The 21,190-nt window shown below is 34.0% G+C and overlaps 1 protein-coding gene across 4 annotated transcripts in view; it reads left to right on the top strand.

Moving 5' to 3' along the window:
* The window catches only part of LOC120527253 (WD repeat-containing protein 7), a 522,770-nt gene that overhangs the window by 436,627 nt on the left and 64,953 nt on the right, over positions 1-21,190 (top strand). For all 4 annotated transcript variants that reach the window (XM_039750464.1, XM_039750463.1, XM_039750462.1 and 1 more), the window contains 2 exons: positions 1,982-2,064; positions 3,806-3,905. In XM_039750464.1, the coding sequence (XP_039606398.1) occupies positions 1,982-2,064; positions 3,806-3,905 (183 nt within the window). The remainder of the gene's footprint in view (positions 1-1,981; positions 2,065-3,805; positions 3,906-21,190) is intronic.

The raw sequence follows: 21,190 nt of genomic DNA, 5'->3' as shown, positions 1-21,190 counted from the left end.
GTTCCTGCAGCTCCCCCTGTGGCATGGATGCCTCTGCTGCCAGGGTACAACTCTCAGCCTGCTCTGTGGGCATCCTTTTAGGCACCATTGTCCATGTGGATATTCCACGTAATTGTGTCGGGGAGGTAAATAGATTGTGCAACTATTCTATCTTTGTTCTTCCAGTAAACTGACTACCCAGCCAGGTAATGATCCATAAACTATCCCTGCCAGAATGCCAGCCCATGCCTGATGTCTGTTACAATATATATACATTATATACATACATATCTCTAAAGAACTTTATTTCAACCACTCAAACTAAACAATTGCATTATTTTGCAAAAATGTAAGTTATTTTGCAAAAATGTTGCATTATTTCACAAATGTATTGGCTGATGCGTCTGGTAATTTTGTGTACAAAGCATATGGCCATCTACTGATGTTTATTGAGGGAAAGATTAATTGCACACATAGCTTTCAATCATAGTGATAAAAACTGAACAAAAGTTATAGGTATAAATGTAGTTTTAATTAGGTTATAATTTACTAAGCTTAGTACAGATGATTTAACATATAGGGTGATTATTAGGAAAGAGCTAACATTCCTGCCTCACAGTGCCAGGTTCTGCATGGAGTTTGCATGTTGTCATTGTGCATTTCTGGATAGACTGATGTCAGTAAAGGTGCTTAAATGGGGACGATTGCCTATTTTAACACTAATAACAGGAAATGTGTCAGTAACACTTCTCAGTTACCAAAAAACGTTTAGTACTTCATGGCTGTGAAGGAAATAATGTCCATCCCAACCCATTTCCCCAAATATTCAAGTTATGAACACCGGCTGCTGCACCACCAGATCACATGGTTTCAAAATGTTTATAGCAAATAACTGAATTAAAACTAAGCAGATTTTTATTTATAGATTTCTGTTATGAATTACACTTATCAGCCAGACTAAATACAGTATAAAACATAACTCCAGGGGAAATGAGAGTAACACATAATGTTCTGGTTGTCCTACTTTTATCTCTTTACCAGTGCACTTGGCCTGAGTGTCCAAAACTCCAATGTTTTAGTTTTCACGAGGGCCCCCCTGACCTTTATGCACCTGGATCTGGGCCTAAGAGGAAATGGATCCATCTATGCCAATATGCATCCTGCTGTTGACTGTTTAATATTATAATTGACAGCTTTACCAATTACATTGGATTGGAGTGTTATGTATGGTCAGGCCTTTCTTGCAAATGAATGAAAATGTTTATTATTATTTTAATATTTCTGATACCAAATGTAAAGGACTAATTTGTAACGAACTGTATGATATTGGACTAGTCGGTTAATATTTGTTAATACCAAAGTTTCCACTTTAACCTTTATGGGTTTGATCAGTGTAGAGCTTTATTTGTTGTTATTGCAGGTACTAATCATTTATGAAAGTGTGCAATTAATTCATTACAGCACATTGTGCTTGCAAAAATATTAAATAAAGCCAGTTGGTTTCTTTGCTTTACCAAGTATATGTTGGGGACTTTTTGAAAGACCCAGAAACTACTGTATATTATATGCATTGCTGGATTTCTGAGATTTCTCAAATCAAATATATTTTTGTCTCAAATGATCCACATACTTTGATTTTTTTTTTTTTTAAATGCTACTGTTGTTTTTTCAGCCATTGACTATATTATAGGATTTAGGCTTTCATTTATACACACACCAATATAAAGCGCACAAGATTACAAAGGCTTTTCTTACCAAGTTTTATATAGTTTTATAAGATAAAAAGTGAATTTTTATTGCACATCTTTAGAATCTGTATTTTTTTGGTTGTTTTTGTTTTGAACTCCTTGGTCAGCTTTTTAGCTTTTTCTAAAGAGTAGAGCAGCAGTAGTTTTTAAAAGTTACATACTGTATTGAACCATGTACTTCATTTGGGAAAACAATGCATTTTTTTTTGTTGTTTTTATGACTAATTTCTTGTAACGATTGTTTTTCCCCTAAGGTTATGGATATCATAATGTATTGCCTTGAAGGATCCTTAGTCAAGAAGAAAGGCCTTCAGGAATGTTTCCCTACTATTTGCAGGTAAGGTATTGTTCCAGATGCAAGTGTTACCACAATTTGTTACCATTTTCTGCTCACAATGGTATTTTTTTACTCCTGTAAAAGAAAGATTATTATTATGTTTAGCAAATAAAAAATAAAATAAGCGTTAACACAGTTGTTTCCAGGAATTGTTTTCATAGTGTTTCATGGCTGTTTATAAAAATATGTTATTGCCATTGTTGACCTGTTAATTAGGTATGAACGTTGAATTTAGCATTTTTTTCTTTTTGTTTCAAATTCTGTAAAATTGAAATGTGTTCTCAGTAATTTAATATGTTATGTATTGGCAATAAATTTGTATGGTAATGTCCAATTTCTGTCAATTGTAAATGTAAAAGATAATTAGTTATGGTCCGATGCTAGACCAGCTCCTTAGTTTGGGCATGTAGACCACCTGTATTAAAGCTATAATGTTTAAAATATCTGCTCACTGTACCTTTTATTTCTATACAAGCACATACAAAATGCTATGCCAGTGAACTTTGCTCCTTCACAAAGCACTTTACAAAGAATACAACAATTAAATGCAATTGGCTTGAAATTCTTTAGTTGAGTAAGAAGAGACAACTATAGCATAAGTAAGAACAAAAAGTTTTTTTGGAAGTTTTACATACTTAATGCTGATAGAGATAGTTGTATTAGTATAAAACAGTAAAATCCTGTATAATGATAATAACCCAAAACTAGGAGTTCATAAAAGCAAAAGTCCAATAAACTGTTCCATCAGTCTTTGATCCATCAACTTTTGTCAAGGGAGGAAAAAGGAACAAACAAAGAACCTTCATAAATAAAAATATTCATTTTTAAAAATGCACAGTTAACATTCATAGTTCTGAGGAGAACAAAAGGACCAGAAAAAATTACCTGAAATAGGCAATCCAGTAGCAAACAAGTCCCAAAACACAGAAATTAAAATAGAGGTTGAAAAACAGAGCAAAAGGCCAAAATCCAATAAATACACAAAAATACAGTAATAGTAATAATCACTAGAACTCGCCAGAATCACCAAGTGCATTCAGTGAACCACAAGGGACTGTGTGTATCCTCACCCTGTATATGCTTGAGGGCAGTCCCTTGATGAAAATGGATAGATGGCCATGTCTTTTGGGGACCCACCAACAAAATACATGCAACACAGTAATGCAGGCATGGATTCACAGAAATAATGTTATACACAAAACTAATAAAAAAAACACTGAATAATACAAAAAAATAACAAAAGTAACAGTGTTAACTTAAATAAAAGTGTCAAAAATGTGTAAAAACGGGAATTTAAACCCCAGTTAGGGGATTAACTCTGGCTGAAACATAATAATAATATACAGCAAATTTAAATTCAGATAATTTATCTAGGAAGAGCAACTTTAGATTGTAATGGAGACAAAGTGGAACTTCAGCCTCAACTCCTTAATGCTGAAATAATACTACAGTGTAAAGAGATGCAGTATTTTATGTACAGTAGTAATTCTGTAAGAGACCTAATTTCACAAAACATTAAAGCATTAACTCATTTTTAAGTTTAAAGTGTTATCAGTTCTGTTTTAGTTCAGGAAAGTCACAAAATGAATTAATTGTGTTCAATTGTAAATTTCCTCTTTTTTATGGGAAAAGCAAACATTTATATTTATGCATCTGTAAAGAATTTACATCACCTGGATTTCATAATGTTTAGATCTGGAAAGATGCACATTTCTGAACTGATAAATGTGATTACTTACAGATTCTACATGGTGGCTGACTGTGAAAGAAGCCACCGAATCGCTGTTGGAGCTCGGCACGGTTCAGTGGCACTGTATGATGTTCGGACAGGGAAATGCCAGGTAAATAAATCTTTCATAATCTGAGAAAGTGTTGAAAAGAGTAATGATGGCTGTTCATCTTTTAATCACACAAAAGAATTATGGTGGCTTGCATTTACATATTGCAGTAAGAACTGCAAAATAAAACTGTTAACCTATAGCCAGATTTCACCTCTTTGTATGTAACATTTTTGTTGTCTCTTGAATATTTTTTATACATTTTGTTACTGGATATATTTTTGTTTTCTTTTTTGTATATTGTTTTTAGTGTAACAGTTTAATTGTATGGTTGGATAATGGATGGATATTGTTTGTGTATTTCTTAGGTCTTTTTAGATTTTGCACTTACGGGGGTGGACCCTCGTAATAGTGGAGCTATGAGATTGCCCCCCAAGTCAGTATGTTTTGGAAGGCCTTGGTCAGTGCTGAGACATTGGCACACACTTATGTCGGATTTTTTTATTTATTTTTTTTAAATATTGATATATTGTAATGGTTATTTTTATTTTTTTATTCTTTGGTTTATGGATTAGCAGATTTTAATTGGAGAGAGAGAAGATTAAACCCTGTTAACCTTCAGCTTGCCTTTCTGGGAAGCAATTTTGATTTCTTTCATTTGGTTTTTCCTTTAATAATGAATTCATTAAATGTATTAAAGAGACTCCTAGGCACAGGCCAGGCGTTTTATGGTTCCCCTCTACTTTATTTTTGTCTTGTGCAGGCCACAAATCCTACTTTTCAAATTTGGAGCAGAATGATTTTGTTTTTATGCCTTGAGGCCAAGTTTCTAAATAAAAGAATGTTGTTAAGTTTTGTGAGGCAAGCAAATCGTAACAAAAATATCTCCCTGTGCATTACATGCAGAATAAATGTCATATTTATTTTCTGAAACTGCAGTTCAGGTTAATAGGTGGAGTCTATGTGAATCATTCTGTAAAAACAAGCAAGTGAGCTTTGACACACCTTACGCTAAAGCTGCAGTAGATCAGACATAGTCATGCAAGATCAAGCAAATCAAGTAAATATTTATTGTGGACTTCGTTTACCATGCTGCAGTCTTTCTCTACATTACAGAAGAAAACATAATATTTGTAAAGTCTCATATGTACTGATTTATAGCAGGTATTTTTCTGTAAGGTGCTTTGCTTCTCAGAAGGTTGTGCCCTTATTTTTGCTTTTTCTGTTAAACCTACAGAACATATTTTCATCGTTCACAAAGATCAAAATTGCTTATACTTCTCCAAAAACAATTTTTTTCTAGTGCATTACACAACCTTCATTGATTTTTAAGGTTCATTTGAGTAGTTTTTTTGCTTGCTTTTACACATTCAAGGTCAATTATTTTGTCAGTCTAAATATTCCTTTATGAGAATTCTTTTCACAAAAAAAAATGGAATTTGACTCTATAGTGACCTCCACATGTTTTTTGTCCAAGATGCTTCACTTTTCGTTCCACAGACTCTAAATTGACCAGTTGTTCAATTGTGCATTTGTATGTTGCTGAGATGGGCTTCAAGACCCTGGCTGGGTTTCTAAATTTTATGTTATTTATAGTGATCTGCCCATTTTCTAAATTTTAGAATATTGGTTTCAATACATTTATAAGAAAATATGCAGTGACAATGTCAAGGGGAGAGCCCTTCTTCACCTTTCAGAACTTCTTCTTCTTCTTTCAGCTGCTCCCATTAGGTGTTGCCACAGCGGATCATCTTTTTCCATACCTTTCTGTCCTCTTCATCTTGTTTGGTTTCCATCCATCACCTGTATGTCCTCTCTTACCACATCCGTAAACCTTCGCTTAGGCCTTCCTCTTTTCCTCTTCCCTGGCAGATCTACCCTTAGCATCCTTCTCCCAATATACCCAGCATCTCTCCTCTGCACAAAACTGAATATTCTTTGAAGGTCTGCTTAGAGACTTGGGCACTAATGAGTAATATACCTTTGATTCAGTGATACTTAACATTGAAATAAATACAAACTGACTTAAAAATAACTGTTTTTAGATTTTAGTGAGTCTCATCTGGCTGAGGTGTACTTTACAGGCGTATAAATTAAATATATGAAAGTGGCATCCAACTTTTGTTTTTATTTGAGGAAAATAATTAGTGTATTGTAAAAATAGTAAAGGAAGCTGAAAAAAATAGCATAGAAATGTTTGATTTCTGTGCTTAAATAAAATGCTATTACTCTAAATTTAACTGTATGATTTTGGTGACATGTACCCGACATACAGTATTTTTGACAAACCCCCAGAACAACAATATGAAGAGAATTGATAAATGGTATTAAACCTTTACAGTGTGTGCCTAGAGAGTTCAAAGCAAGCTATAAATTGATAAAACTGACTTGGCCCCCGGCTTTGTTACGCATGTGCTTGAATCTGCAATGAAAATCATCCCTCTGGCATAGTTTGCCCTTGATTCGACTGACACACTAAATAAAGTATCTTATCTATTGAATTTTTCCCCCAAACATTTTGGAATTATTCCATGTAAAAACCCTCAGGTATATTGGAAAAAGGTTGTCAGTAGTGTTTTGGTTGTTTAACTTTTCCAAAAGATAATCCAGAACTAGATGTAATTCATACATTTCAGTTTGGAAGCTAGCTCTGTATACATTATTTCTGAATCAGATTAGTTTTGTCTAAATGTTTGGGTTTAAGATATACAGTGTGTTGTCTTTCTGCTCCGTGAAGTCGGTTTGTGTCTGTTCAACCTGTAATATTTTGTGTCCTCTGCCATTTTGGTGCACTGCACTTCTTTGCTAAGTAAGGGGGCATTAATGGGGCAGTGGTGGAGAGAGCAGGCATTAATACAGCCAAAGACTAAAGGGAATACCTGCATATATTTGTTTTATCTGCCACAACAACAAAAGAGTATAATTAGATAATATAAAGATCACCTTAGTACTTAAATGCATTTCACAGAGAAGATCAAAGTATGTATAGTTTCCTCTGTTAGTATTGCTGATTGGAGGCATTAAATTTCATTGCAGGGGAGAGTGTGGTCTTATTACAGACCCCTCCAGGGCACCATACAGATTGGTTTCCCAAAGGCAATCAGCCTCTGGTACAATACAAAAGTGTGCTAAGGCCACAGCAGGAGGTTTCTAAATTGTATGAGGCAGGGCTGTATATAATTATTTTTTTGTTTAAGATATTTTCAAAAATTTTGTGAGAGATGTTTTTAGATATGTTAATCTTAAGGAGATACAGTACCCCTAAGTCAGCGGTATTTCCTGTGTTATTTTTTTTTTCTGTATTTTGTCAATACTGAAGCACAAGCAAATACAAGATGTAGACATAATTTAGGAGTGGATTTATACAAAAAAATTAATTGTAATGGAAACTTCTTTACTCCAACATAAGACATGTGAACAATGTGACTGTTCTTTTGCTGCATTGTGAATTTACTATTTTCTGCATTTATTTCAAACACCTACTTTTGAACCAGATGCGATGCTCTGTTGATATTTCCGGAATTTGTCCGCAGAAAGTTTTCAAGCAGCGACCTTGGCCCGTATTCTTTCCTTAAATGATCTTTAAAATGTTTAGTACCTTTTGTACCTGAATTAGAGCCTGACAGGCATAGTCTGTTAATTTTTCATCATATTTCTTCAAACTGGTGTTTCCTGTTATTTCTTCTATTTCAGAATATAAGAAAATCATTAAGGCCTTATTAATAGAAAATGTAAAGAAATCAAAATCTCTGTGCAGGCCTTTATTCTTAATTGTTGGCTTTTTTAGATGAAAATATTGTAATCTCTTGTAAACAAGTCCAGTCTTTACACCCGCTGACTGATAATTTAAAAGATATTTCAGAACAGGACTCAAACTGCAGAATAAAGACAGAAAGAATGAAACTGAATAAAATAAAACAGTGCTAACAGGCTTGTTTACTTGTTGTTTTGTGGTGTGTTTTCATGTTTCACATATGTCTGATGTTGCATTGTGATTGATTTTGAAAGTGTTAAAATTCAGCACAGTAGGAGCAGATTAAAGTAAATTTTTTTTTTAAATGTGGCAAGAGTGCCTTATCATCGGAAGAATTATTATTTCAAATGTACTACATTTATGGCTGTCTTGTATTAATGGGAATGGTTTTGTGAGTAATGCATGCTATGTGACAGATTTGTGTGAAATGCCAGATGAACTATTTAAAAAATGAAAACATTATTTCCAACAGAGAAGCATTTTGTGTGTTTTAAACACTGTAATGGAGTTAAGCTTATTAAATGTAGTTTGAAACTAGGCATCTGTGGACTGCAGCCTGAGTGCTAGTGTAAAAGGGGCAAAAGAAGAGGTTTTACCTTAATTTGGGAAAAAAAAAACAAATTTGCTTTGACTGGTATGCACTCTGATTCCATGTTAATGAAGAAATAGGTCTTAAATTAGAGAAAATCGTTATCTCCCCTTATTAACCCACTCTAAAATAATAATGACTTTTTCCTTCATTTTATTATAACATAATATTCTCAAACCTGCTTCAGAGTCAGGACAGAAAGACGTTTGTTGCAGCTGTCAGAACCCAACCCTGGAATGGATGCCGTTTTATTACAAGGTTCACTCCCTCACAGGCTCAATTCAGTATTATAGACATTTACGCAACACATGCTTGTTTGGGACGTGGAGAAACCAAAGCACTCAGATAAAAACCCACACAATCCCACAAACCATACACGGGTACAGAATCTAAACCCAGAACACAGTATTTATGAGGGAGCAGTGCAGTCCACCATGCCACCCTCTGTTACGATACTTACTTTGTAATAACAGAGTATAGAAAATGAGCAGAGCAAAGGGTGTTTTGGCTACCATAAGTGCTCCATCTCCATGTTACCCTCCATTGAACTAAAACAAAGAAGGAAATGGAATAGGTGTTAAAGTCACATATTCAGCACATGCTTTAGATTACAGAATTCAAAGTAACAAGCATTTGCAAGCTGGCAGCCAAGTTATACAATATTAAACCTTGTAAATTGTAAAGCAGATGTATTTATCAGCAGAAGCTGTTTTTATTTTCAAAATTATTATAACTGTTTCTATATTTATAAATAGTGTTTGAAAAACATAGAAATGTCTTTATTAATGGAACATCTATGCCCAAGAGTACACTGATATGGTACTTCTGTTTTAAACCTGAGAAAATTGAGGCAGTTCTTTAATAATAATAATAGAGTGATATGTGTCATTTGCTCTGCATTTTGGGTGACATGTTAGAGCTGTGATTAGAGTTCCCACTTCATGGATCCAGCACTTGGCTGTTGTCCGTGTGGACTTTTCTTCCAGGTACCCCAGTTTTTCATACACATCTTCAAAGACGTGTGAGAGCCAACCCTCCAAAAGACTGGCACTCTGTCCAGACCTGTTCCTGCCTTCAGTCCAATGCTGCCAGTGTACGCTCCAGCGTTCAGGGACCCGATGTTGGGTTAAGGGGGTCTGAGAATTACTGACCGACTCATTTTCTTCTAACTTAGATTTTGCTAACCAAAATAAATGCTTCAAGTTATTTCCGTCAGTTCTGTAATATAATTTATTTTAATTTACTACAGTAATTCAGCTGTTTCTGATCTCTGTATGAATTCATTTACATTTTTTCTTTTTTTTTTTTGCATTTAATATGCAGTTGACACATTGCTGTATTTGTACTTAAATGTACTTAGATGATGATCATTTTATTAATTGATACTTGTGCATAGGTTTTATCTAGGATAAAATCACTATATATTAAATTTTGCTGTAAAACGTAAAATTTAAATGTCCTTTTTAGTTGTTTAGGCATATTGCTTGGAGGATGGGTGTGTTGTATTGGTGTAATCATCCTTTCAGAATTTGCTTCTTTTAAATCATTTAAATCTATCTTAAACATTATAATTAATAATGTTATAGCTGCATGTAGTGCTTTGTACTTGTCTGCATTATATTTTGCAATTGTTTTTGCTGTTTCCTCAGTACTTACTATCTGTCCAAATTTGCTGTTATTTATTAATTGTACCCTTTTTCTCATTATTTCTGAACATATGTCATTAGTGTAAATAGGAAAACAGTAAGAGTCCTGCCATGAATCCCTGAGGAACTCCATTCAAGACCCCACCTCATGTGGAGCTTTCCGCTCTTATCTGTACTCTTTGTCTCTGGCCTATTGACCACCTTAAGGGACAGTTCTGTAGGTTACTACTGATACCAGAAGCTTTAAACTGTACAGAAACCTGAGAAAAAAACTAAAGATAAGGCATGTTGTGCAAAGATCAAATTCTTAAATTACCATATGCCATGGTATTAACTATCTTTTGAGCAATAAAATAACTAATGGAGATTCATTTTCCATTGCACGCAGAAGGGCGTCTCACTTGATTGTCAACATTTCTAAAGTTAAAGAATCATTATTGCTTTTATTTTTAAATGTATTATTTTATTTACCTTTTATTTTCATTTGTGACAGTTTTTAGATAATTTTTGTTGTGAAAGGAAGATTGAAATGTAACATTTTAGTGGTAATATGTAACTCTGAGTAGTATGTTCAATTACATTTTTGTTACTGTGTCTGTACTTTAAAACTACTAAAAAGCAGCTGTAATGAACAATCTTACAAAACTCACAAACACCCGTGAGTATAACATTTTTCAAAGAGATTCACAGTAATTCTTTCCCTGTGATGCATGTAGTGATGTTCACTATAGAAAAGTGCTGTGTGAATTATTGTTTGTCAAATATACTAAGGTATCTTCATAGTGACAGAATGAATCTCACTACCGTACATGAAGCAAAATACTGTAATAAAATGGACACAAATTCAATGCACATCTTCTTATTAGAATACTGTACTAGCATAATACCACTATAGTTCTATGTGATGTGTGTACCTTCTTCCTTTTCTAAAGAAAGTACTCCAGTTTCCACCTACATCACAAAGAAGTGACAAAGAATGTGACAGATAATGGTGTCCAGTCTGGGAGTTGGTTCTTCATTCAGCCCAATGTTGCTGAGACGTGCTCTGGCTCCCTGCAATCCTTTTGTGGAGAAAATGGATGCTATAAACATATTTTTCTTGTCCATTCAAAAAAGTATTTTTGAAATATATTAAAGAACAGCAGTGTTAGGCATGGTACTGGAATAATACATTTATTACATATTATGTGCATGTTTTTCTAGGATCTTTATTGTTGATATATAATTTGTAGAGGGGTTGTGTTCTGATGGCGTAGGCCAGTGCTTTAATAAATAGCTTTTTGTTTTTCTTTTTTTAAGCCCATGGCATACTTTTCATAAGTATCTTACATTAACGTGAATAGGCAGGCAGTGTGGCATAGTTGTTAATGCTTTGAGCTTCAGACTCTGAGGTTTTGTGCTTGAATCCTTCTACTGTCCCTGTGTTACCTTAAGCAAGTGACTTCAGTTGTATGTCTTGAATAAAGGGATCAGCCAAATAATAAATAAATCCGATATTACATCTTATAAAGTGCTTACAAAGTGCTCACATTCAAACTTAAACTTTTTTGCAACTTCCTAGTAGAATTGTGCTCTTTAAGCACTATGCCAGCTCGCATTTTTAAAGTGAAAAGATAAAGGCTCTTACCAAACTGAAAAGAAAGAAAGGTAAGAGACACACATTTGCCTATCTTGTGACTCAGTCAAAAATTTGTGTCTATTAGCATCTTTTTTATTTCAAAGTGGACATTACCTTTTAACTTTTTTTCCCTGCTGAAATTATACTTACATCTACAGTACGTTTCTTTCCACAAAATAACAGGTAAACTCTTTTTCTGTATATGTGATTTTTTTTTTTATCCGATTCTGTTTTATACTTCTTAAAATTGCGCTGTAAACGATTAAAATGAGACTAAGCAAACAGTTAACGAAATAATACATTTGTTACTAGAACAAATACATTATTAAATTACCACAGTTGAAGGGCTGTTTTCTTTGCAGTCAACAGTGTTACCAGTTAGCCACCTGTCTGATCAATGCAGCCTTAGTATGTTGCACATCTTGGTTCAGTGTTGCATATTTAGGGTCTTCCTTCCTATCACAAGACATATTCTATTAATGGAAAATGAATTAACTGGTCAGTTTTGTCTGAACTTTTAAGTAATGCATTAATTTCTAAAAGAAATACTATAGATCATTAATAAAGTCAGAAGATTTATAAGTTGTGCATGTGAACATTGTAAAAGAAGAATTTATCTAATTTAAGGTGAATCACAAATACTTTTAGTAAAGCTTGGTTCTGTTGAATTATTCTGCAATATATTACTAATTAATCTAACACACTGTAAGAAAGGTTGTTATTTAAAAGTGGTAACTGTAAAACAGTGATGCTTTAAACATATATTTATATATTGATATTGCAGCAGTTGAAGTTGGTTGCAACCAGGTGCATCCCAGGACTTACAGAGATGTCAAACTCTGACAGACTCGGAATTAAAGCTGTTTAGTCTCAATCAGAAGAGGCTAAATGGGGACTTAATCCAGGTTTTCAAAATCCTCAAAGGCGTTGATAAAGCAGATCCAGCAGAATTCTTTTAATTTAATGGCAAGTCATGTACAGTGGAAATTAATGGGAAATGCATTTAGCATTGAAACCAGAAAGCACATCTTTATGCAAAGAGTTGTAGAAATCTAGAACAAACTATCAAGATGTTTATTTGAAGAAGAAACCTTGATAACCTTTAAGAAGCAACTGGAAGGGAGATTAGGACAGCTTGTTAGTAGCTAAATAAATAAGCTTAATGGACTATCATTTGTGAAATATTTTGTGTTCTTGAGTTCTCATGTTTCATATACCACCATAAAAGTAGTAATGTCTTGTTGTATTTATCATAATAAGGTGTACACACTCTGGAGAGACACTTCCAATCCAGTTACCTCTTTAGTTGCAGATTAAACAGGAAACTTTAGCCTGGGAAAACACAGGTTTTAATTAACCGTTTGTTTTTTGTGCTGCCTGCTGTGTTGTGCCACATTAGAAGGAATCATTTTTAAACAGTTTCTTAATATGCTTATTTACTACTATGGACTAATAAACTTAATTAAACACTGGCACCAGATATCCCTTGCACTGAATAATGTCTAAATGTTATAGCTGTTACTTGTTATTGTATAAAAGATATTTGACATATAACATACTTTAAATTTCTGTTTGTAAAGAAAACAATAAATAGGTTCTGTTAAATATCACCATACATGCATAAACATCTTCTTCATAAATTAACAGACAACCACTGGTATAGCAATAATTTTAGTGATTTTTGTCCTTATTTATCCTTAAGTAAAAAAAAATAATAATAATATCAAAGAAACTCTATGTCAGCATGTCTTTTTTAGTTAAAGAAATAATAGTATGTTATGTACCAAAACATAAGTTATTTTTGATTAGTCATTAAAATATTTTCTGATTCCAGTGCAGAAAAAATGCAATGTTTAAAATAGCTAAATTAATTTAAGTAACTGCTGCAAAATATAAAAGTATTATTTGGCATATTTATATTTACCCAGTAAATGCCTGAATATTCTCTATAATATCCTAGCACATTTTCTGACATTTTCTTTTGATAACATCAATATTTTTATTTCGAAATATTCTTGGTAACCTACTAAAACCAGCTGTTGAACGTGATGCTGGTAATGCTTGCTACATCTTTGGTATCATTATACTTACGAGGTACTTACAGCTGGTACCTCGTATCATACTTACAAATCATGATTGTCCACAGAGAATGCAAGCAAAAAGCTTTAATAAATGGGTAACTCAAGTGATGTGTCAGAACCAGCAGCACTAATATGTCTCAGTTCCTTATTCCTACAGCTGCCGTCATTGCATATGCCTATAGAGCACTTGTTGTTTTGTAAATAGACTACAATTACATGTGCTTTGCTTATCAGTAAAAGTTACAAAATAGATATTCATCATCTTCAGTGTATTGTGTAGCGTATTTAATCTGCTGTGATCTGCAACACAGCTTAACATTTTCACGTTTGCTCATTAGCCAACTACCACCAGATGTTCCTTATCACAAAATCCAGTTATTAAAACGATCAACTTTTTAAAGTTAATAATACATTTAGGAGGTGAGTATTAGCTCTAATCATCACCAAAACAAAGTCACAAATTGCCTCTGTAGGGATTTACATCAGACACAGCAGACAAAAGCAGCTTTCTGTGGATGTTGAGCACTGATGATCTTAACTATGCACTTTGCATTTAAAGGCCATTAAAATATCATTTTGGCTGTATCCATGTTATTATCTAGTGCCGCTGTATTTTAAATAATCTTAAGAAATAAATGTAGTAATAATGAAATAGCTTTTTTTCAATTTAAGTAAAATGTTATTGGATTTGGAAACTGTTTGCTTCTTTTTATGTAAAAAATTGAAGCAAGCCATTGTGTTATACCAGATTACAGTCTGATAAATTCTAATAATAAGGTGATTGTTACAATTAATATTTTTATTCCTCTCTTAAAGAAATGTCTAAGACCATATAGGCAAATAATGATAAAAAGAATTCCTTATAATGTTTTTGTGTTTCTGTGGTTCCCAAGACAGTTTGAAAAATCTCCCAGTGTATAGCTTGAACTGGATTAAAAATACATATATACATATACACACACATATAAAGTACAAGTAAATAGTGAGACTTCAGATCAACAAAGTGATGGCTTTTAATACTGTGGTCCACTTCTTGTAAATATGAATTGCAAGGCTTTGCATGATTGTTGAACTGTATTTGTAAGCTTTATCACCGTGCAACGCTTCTGGAAAATATAAAAACTTATATGTAAGCAGCGAAAAAAGGCAGTAATCAATGAATTTACAGCTACAGTATGATCATTATTGGTTTAGTTTTATATAGCGGTACAATGTATTCATTAATTCACTTGCACCCAATTATACTGCTTCAGAATGAGCACAGTATTATCTTGATATTTTACTATAAGTCATTATTGTGAAATTAACTTTCAGGAGATTAATGTTGGATTAATCTTTAATAAAGCAGTTTGTGTTGCTTCGCTGGAGCCAGCTGGCAGAAATAAAGGAAGGTTTACAAGTGTTGCTTCTGGGAAGCTGGGCCTTTCTATCATTACGGGTAATATTCAGTAAAATAAAACCAGGCTTGGTTTTTAAAAATATTTCTCTCTGCCTGCCTCCCGGGAGTTTTATATCACAGGAAATTTCTGCTGAATATTGCATGGAAAAACCTGCAAGGAGTTTATTTCTGAAGGCTAAGGATGCAGTATTTCGATAGAAAGCACAGTCAGTAGCAGGAGCTAATATGCATAGTTAGGAAAATAAGATTTAACTGCTTTCAGTGCTCACTATGATAGCGCTGTCCTTTTTTCCCCTCTGTATTTTTTTTAAAAGAATGACTCTTTAGTAAAGATGTCCTTTCCAGAGAATCAATGTAAATTGTTAGTCCTTTGTATGCTTTTTCAACAGTTAGCCCCCTTCGTTTCCAGCAGGCCTCATTCATCTTCAAGATCTGCCTTGTAATGGATGCACTCTTGCTGTGAGCGGATGTCAGTTTCACAATATTCTATGCATTTAGTGTGAATATCTTGATACTTGAAGCATCGTTTGTAAATTCATTCTTATATTACTATAAAAAACTAACTGCGTATATAACTATTTTTCTAACCAGCTGGGAGCTAATAAAATAGCTTTAGATCTTTTGTTCTTTGATTAAAAAGTAAGTGAAGGCAAAAGGGTGTCTACATATGCAATGCGCACTCATTACTTTTGTATTACTCATTTTATTGTAGCTTCAGAGGAAATTCATTTAATAAGAGGTTTCAGGCATTCTTATAATTAATGTTAAACTCAGAAATAAAATACTGTATAAATATGAGAGTGCAATAATAAAAAAAAATATATCTGAGACACAAAATATTTCATATGGCTCAGACTAGGTTATTGTAAATTTAAAATGACATTTTTCATGTATCAAAAGGCCAACATTTATTTCACAGGTCGGTTTGTATTTTTACGTTGATATTTATTTATGTTTTATTTGTTTTAATTACCATTAGTCCTTGTTAAGTGAAAACTGGGAGCTCATTATGATTCTGTGTTAAACTGATACTGCTAAAATAAAAACTTCTTTTTTTTGACTATTGAAATGTCTGTACTAGAAAAAAATACATATGTATATATTGATTTTTTTTGTTCATTTTAAAAAATGTACAGTCTACTTCTGTTTCTCCATTATTTTAATATATCATCTTTTAATATATTCTGGACCTATCTCTCTCTCTATCTGTCTATTTATCTGCTTCAAAATTAGTGATCCATTTTTATAATTTTCTTCCTTTTCACTTAATCAATTAAAGAAGGCCATTTATTAAAGAGCTAAATAGTGACTGTGCAGGACTTAAACAATGTTGCATTGGCTTTATCCATCCATTGATCTGCTTTTCCAGACCTGTCACTGGGGGCCACACCTTCTTCCAACATCTAAAGGGTATAAGCCAAAAATTACTCATGAAAAGTATAGATATTCAATTTTCCTGATAAGTTTAAAATAATGGGCCAGTATTTCGTAAAATATTTCCAATGCACCCACCATTACATTTGACCAGTAGATGCAAGAATTTGTCCTTTATCATTGACCTCCAGCAGACAGAAAAATATTAGCAATATATCATTTATTTTCATGTTTACAGACTTAGGGGATGCTCTGCATAATACAAAGTAAAAAGCAAACAACATTTTTGAAGCTGAAATTATTAGGCCATTTGATAGTCTAAGGTGCCTTTCAGAGTCTATTAGAAAGTGAAATACAGACTTAAGTTACAAACGATTAACCATTATTTACTCAACCATTGCAGTGGTAGCGCTGTTGCTTCGCAGTAAGGAGATCTGGGTTCGCTTCCCAGGTCCTCCCTGCATGGAGTTTGCATGTTCTCCCTGTGGGCTGGCACCCTGCCAAGGGTTTGTTCCTGCCTTGCACCCTGTGTTGGCTGGGATTGGCTCCAGCAGACCCCTGTGACCCTGTATTAGGATAAAGCAGGTTGGAAAATGACTGACTGACTACCCAACCATGTCATCTGGAGTGGGCTTCAGTTGCTGCTGCCATTACTTTAGGCATTGGCTGGGGTACAGTCAGGGGGCCAACAGAAGGAAGACATCATCTCAGTAGAACACATGAATAATCGTCAGTCTTTAGTGTATCGGTTTTGCTAAAACACAACTCTTTCTTATCTTTTTATTTTCAGTTAACTTTTTACATTAAAAAAAATCTATAAAAAAATGAAAAAAGATTTTAACTAGGGGACAGAATTTTCATTGTACGCTTTGAAAGAATACATATTAGAAGATGACACACATTGATCTGTGGTTTACGTAAAGGCAACTCCTGCATGTCACTCTGCCACGCTAACCAAACTGCTATTGGCTTTCTGTGCATATGCTGTTAGAGACAAAACTGGTCAGTGCCAGCTAATCTTTATGACACCTTGAAATCTGGATTATTTTTTAGGGATTATTAACAATTTATTAATTTTTTCTTCCTCACACATATCCTTGTTAGGTTATCTTAATGCTATTGTGTTCTGCTTATGTCCATTTATGGCATTTATATAGACAATGTTGATAAGGTTCATTAAAAGACACAGTAAAGATTCTGACTTTTACATTTGAGTTATTCAGTAAGAATTAACTGAGGTAAAATAAAAGTGATTTCATTAAAGGAGATGCAGTGGAATATTCTCTGTCTTCTTGGGTGAGGCAGTTCCTCCACACTCATAAATTGGCTGATGCAGGGTAGTAGTAGGATGGCATGATAATGCAGCACTGCTGCCTCACAGCTCCAGAAAAAGGGTTCAAATCTCAGCCCATGTAAATTATGCACATTATTTGTTGTCCATGGTGTAATTGGTGAAAGCCTGCCCACTCTGAAACAGCACGTGCAAGCTACAGAACTGCAACGATTTCATAATTATTTCGTATAGACTTCAGTTCATATAAAATGTTGTTTTTGCTTATCAGCCAAAATAAGAATCTATTAACTGCTGTAATATGGAAACAGAAGAATGTAACTGAAACAACCAAAACTGAAACAAAGCCATTAACAATGTTTGCCCAAATGCATTGTAAATCTAAAAATAGTTTTAAATATACTTAGGATATTAAACCTGAGAATAAAGTAATTGGTAATTATTATTAATCTTATTAATTGTGATTTAGTTTTACTCAGTTTCTAAATATCAAAACACATTCTGTCATGCATCATTCCTCCAAGATTAAGAAGAAATTGAATGCATTTATGAGGACACTTTTTATTTTGATTTTAAAAAATGAATGCATTCATATGCTGAGTCACTCAAATAAAGTACTCCTGATGTCACCACACAGAAATATGATATGCACACGCACTCTTTGCCAAGTGTAATTTTAAAGAAATCATACATTTACAGTATTTATATCCCCAACAGCAATCGCCTTATTTTGCTTTACTATGGATGGCACTGGTGGTTTGCCACATTCTAGTCTTTGATTTCAGGTTCACTTGCAGGTTGTTTTCCATTATATATATGGTTGTCCTGTTTTTCCATATCATTTTGTGAGCTTCTGCAGTGAATTCTTATTTTGTCCACAGTACAAAGGCAAGTGAAAGCCCATCAACATTTGTAACTTTCTCTGGCGTGAGCGCAGATGCAGCTTTGTTTGTTAGCAGCCTATGCTGTGCTGGCATCTGTACACCAGGCGGGTTATCTCCTAATTTTTTGGGTGCTCAACTACTCTGTGGGTTCAAAATGTGTTCCCAGTAAAAATTACAATAAAAATACCCTTCAACTTTCACATCAAGGCAGAGCCCAAGTAGCATTTCCAAAATCAATTATCATTAAAGCCTGTTTACTGATTAACATTGATAAAATGTGCTATACAGAGTAGTACTGGTACAACAATCCTGTGCTTTCCTGCAGTTTCATTCGGGTGACACTTTCTAAATATTGTAAAGAAACAGACTCATTTTTCTTTCTTTTTCTTCCCTCTCCTCACGTCATGCTTATAAATTAGGTGATCTTTTTGGCTGAGATTTATTTCCACATAAATCCCAGAGCTAATCCTACTACCAAGGGCAGGGTATTACATTAAAACATTACCCTTCAAAGAGCTAGCTAGAATAAAATGCTGCTTTTATAGATTTAAGTGTTGTGGACCCAGCAGATACCCGAAGATTAAATAAGAAGGTGACATTTTTGGGTCTTTTTCTGTAATATTGATGGTGTATTGTGGGAAGTGGACCAGGGTCAGTGTCCTTCCCTTGGCTGTATTGATTTGCCCTTCAGCTGTTTGTGGTGCAGTGAGAAGCAAGGGCCCTGTTGTTGATTATCTACACAATGTCTCTGTGAACATTATTGACTCAGTTGCAGCTACTGCCTGTGGCTCTCAATTTTTCACACTGTCTCCATGACAATCATAATAAAACATAGTATCTCGCCATAGACCGACCTCAGACACCGCCCGATCGAGCATCTTAAAAAGTTAACATTTTCAAGGATGAAATAAAAACAAATTGCTAATGGTGTTTAAAGGAGACGCTTGTAAGTAATCTAGTTATTAAATGAAGGGAATTTTCACACATTTTATCTTGCCTTTAATAATTTTATATTCTTTTTTTGTTTTGCTTTTTCACATGTGATGAATTATAATTGAGACTGCAAACATTGCAACATGTCTTCAATGTTTGTTTTGCAGTCTTGTTATTTTTAGAATATAGCATGCAGAAAGACAAAAATGTGTCGATGTCTGTTACTGTTTACTGAGGTGACAACAATTCAAAGCAGACTTTAATTTTAAAATGTTGAGAATTTGTTCAAATTCATAGTGCGCTATGAAGTTGCCTAATTATATGGAAAGAAGGAGGCGAGTGGTCTTAGTTTTTGAGAGCTGCCTGCACTGGCAGGTTTTTAGAGTTATGTCTGAAGTATTTTCTGTTTGTTTCTGTATGCAGGTTTTTAAATTTTGTTCTGAAATAGCTAGTTTGCATTGTTACAATTTATTTATATGCACAATTTCTCATATGTGCAGCAATATAAAATTGTATATCTTATTTAGATAAACAACCTTGCAGTTGCAGTGCTGGATTATGTTTATGCTGGGAAAATACTTCAGCCTACCAGATGTATTCATTTGATTTTATTTTCATTATTTAAGACAATTAACCCGGAATTGTTTTCTGTGTTGAATAAACAATACAATAATGCAGGTTTAAAGAGCTGTTGTCTTGGGTTTCAATCCCAACCTGGTTGCTGCCTTTTTGGACTTGGTATATATTCTCCTTATGTCTGCGTAGGCTTTTCCTGGATACTAGGATTTTCCTCCCAAATCCTACAAAAATACATCTTGCAATAACTGCTACCTCCAGAGTGTCCCCCAGTAAGTAAGTGGGTGTCTGTCCAGACTCTGCTCTGGCACAGCCATGTTTTGTTCCTGAATTGCAAAAGATGTTGTCAGGATGGCTACATTGAACCGGACTGAGCTGGTTCTGTAATGAATGGGCAGGTGGAGTTCTGAATATTCAGTAGTAGGGACAAATTTGAAAACAGTATTTAATTCAGTTCAAGATGCCAGTCCATTGATATATTCCTTCTTGTTAGAATGTTGAGTCATTTCTTTATGCATTTGTATTTTAAGATGAAATGTCTCGATTTGTTCGACTGTGGTTTTCCACAAATTTTTTATTTAAAAATATAGTTGAAAATTCTTGGCTTTTGATTATTGGTGAAAAAGTAATGTTGAATTCCTAACTTGCCTAACATAATACAGCATTCTCAAACCTCTTATCCCTTGTACAGAACACCAGTCCATCACAGGGTCCTCTCATACGCAGTTCCTCATGGGCCAATTTGGAATCGACACTTCACCTAATCTTGCTCTCTTTGGACATGTGAGAGGAAAACCAAAGTAGACATGGGCAGAAAGAGCAAAGTCCACACAGACTCTGTATGATTTGAACCCAGAACCCTGGATCTTTGAGGGAGAAGTGTGCCAACATGCTGCATTATGCAGAAGTAGTTGTCTTCCTTTTGCTCTTTATTTAATAATCTAGTGAACAGTTTAATAAACAAACAAAGAGCAGTACAGAGTTTCTAAAATTATAAAGAAAATACTTTTTGATTTTGCAGTAGAAGTGACCTCATAGTAAGTATTAGAGCTACTGGACCACCTAACAGTTGGCAGTGTGTGTCAGATTAGAAAGTTATTTAATTGAGCACAAGAAGATGCTTGTATGTTTACTTAAAGCAGGGCAGAGTGAGCAGAGCAAAAGCAGGGGTGTGCGCCTACCCTTTTCTTAATTGGAAGCCAA

Source organism: Polypterus senegalus, chromosome 4 (genome assembly GCF_016835505.1).
Source record: "Polypterus senegalus isolate Bchr_013 chromosome 4, ASM1683550v1, whole genome shotgun sequence".
Classification (NCBI taxonomy): domain Eukaryota; kingdom Metazoa; phylum Chordata; class Cladistia; order Polypteriformes; family Polypteridae; genus Polypterus; species Polypterus senegalus.
The sequence above is the reverse complement of the archived record's forward strand: the minus strand, read 5'-3'. Positions and strand labels throughout refer to the sequence as shown.